General features: G+C 39.2%; 1 protein-coding gene across 2 annotated transcripts in view; it reads right to left on the bottom strand.

The window, feature by feature from the left end:
- Positions 1-845, bottom strand: part of cep63 (centrosomal protein 63) — a 12,551-nt gene extending 11,706 nt beyond the window's left edge. The window contains exons 1-2 of one of the 2 annotated variants that reach the window (XM_014022356.1): positions 570-845; positions 308-485 (exon numbers count right to left, since the gene is read on the bottom strand). In XM_014022356.1, the coding sequence (XP_013877810.1) occupies positions 308-485; positions 570-610 (219 nt within the window). In that variant the 5' untranslated portion in view covers positions 611-845. The remainder of the gene's footprint in view (positions 1-307; positions 486-569) is intronic. The other variant, XM_014022357.1, reaches the window with a different exon arrangement.
- Positions 846-1,472: the final 627 nt, after the last annotated feature.

Raw genomic sequence — 1,472 nt, 5'->3', positions numbered from 1 at the left:
GAAGATAAAAAGTTTGGGAATCACTGCTTTATACAACACTGAAAACTACTGTAGGCTGTTTAGTTTTTAAATATTATACATATATCACCATGTATTAACACCACAAAGTACTCTGGATAAATGACAGCCACAGGCTGATCAGCTGTGGACCGCGGCCATCTTGAACTGGATTAAGTCCAAAAGTTAATCAGCTGTCTTTGTACATTTAATAATTTTATTAAAATCTGTCTGCATTTGCACAGACACAAGGTTGACTCCACTAGTTAATGCCGAAGTGTTTGGAGCAATGATTAGACTCTCCGATCACCTCCAGGTTCCTTTGCTGGATGATGTTCCTGGAGGTTAGAAGCTCTTCTTCTCCACTCTTCACCCTGAGCTCCAAGGCCCGGACCTCTGCCTCCCACTGCCGCTTCTGGTGGTTGATCATGATGTCGATCTGCCTCATGAGCTCCTGAAGCTCCGGCTCACAGGAGGACAGGACGGAGCTGGAAGATGAAAAACATGTCAGGTTTTAAATACAAAGAATTAAGAACTTGTCATTACTGCCTGCCTTCAATGGTTCAACTTACCTCAAATCAAAATTCTGCATTGGTTCCAGAAAGGTCTCCATGATMCTTGATTCAGTCCTTGATAGTTTTTGACCCCTGCACTGCCTCCCGCTGCGAACCTGACTAACTACGTGGTAAGACTCAATCTAAACTAAGAACATGTCRGTTTGTAACATTACAGTTAATGGAAGCTAACATTAGCAAGTTTTAGAGCGTCAAAAYAATTGTTTACATCACCAAGCAGGCGTTCTTTTCACTCTTCCTGATGAAACTCCGCGGTAACGCCGCAAACTGTGATGTCATCACGTCTTACGTTCACCTAGACGTTTAACAGAGTAGACTTCGCTTCTGGGTGCGTGAAATACAGCCGCCATTTTGGAGCGGTCGTCCTTCCTACTCAGACAAACCCAGACAGCAAGAAGATGAGGGATTGACGGACTTCTGACGGTGGGTATCATTTCACAAGCATGATGAAAATACTGTTTGTATTTTGTGAATAGAATATTACTGTAATACCAGTGTTCACCCAGCTATAAAGACTAACTGAGACTTTATTAAACATCTCAGCAGTGTTATATAAAGTACCACAACATGATACTTGAGTAAAAGTACAAGTATATTACCAAAAAAAAAAAACACTTTGGTAAAAGTTAAATAATTACTTAAGTAAAAGTCTTAAAGTATCTGATATATTTTGTACTTAAGTATTAAAAGTAAAATCAGCAGTTATATTTTCTGTAATGACATTTAGTAGGAGGTGACCTCCCCAAAAATGTAGAAATGACTGTATTGTATTAATTAATGCTTAATTTGTTAAATTTGGGATGCACTAGTCTAGCTGTTTCAGTTTATATCAAGGCTGCACAAACATTTTCTCCAAAATGAAAATCTATCTGAGGGCTGCGGCCAAATGCAATAAATAAT

Source organism: Austrofundulus limnaeus, unplaced genomic scaffold, assembly GCF_001266775.1.
Source record: "Austrofundulus limnaeus strain Quisiro unplaced genomic scaffold, Austrofundulus_limnaeus-1.0 Scaffold326, whole genome shotgun sequence".
Taxonomy (NCBI): Eukaryota; Metazoa; Chordata; class Actinopteri; order Cyprinodontiformes; family Rivulidae; genus Austrofundulus; species Austrofundulus limnaeus.
The sequence above is the reverse complement of the archived record's forward strand: the minus strand, read 5'-3'. Positions and strand labels throughout refer to the sequence as shown.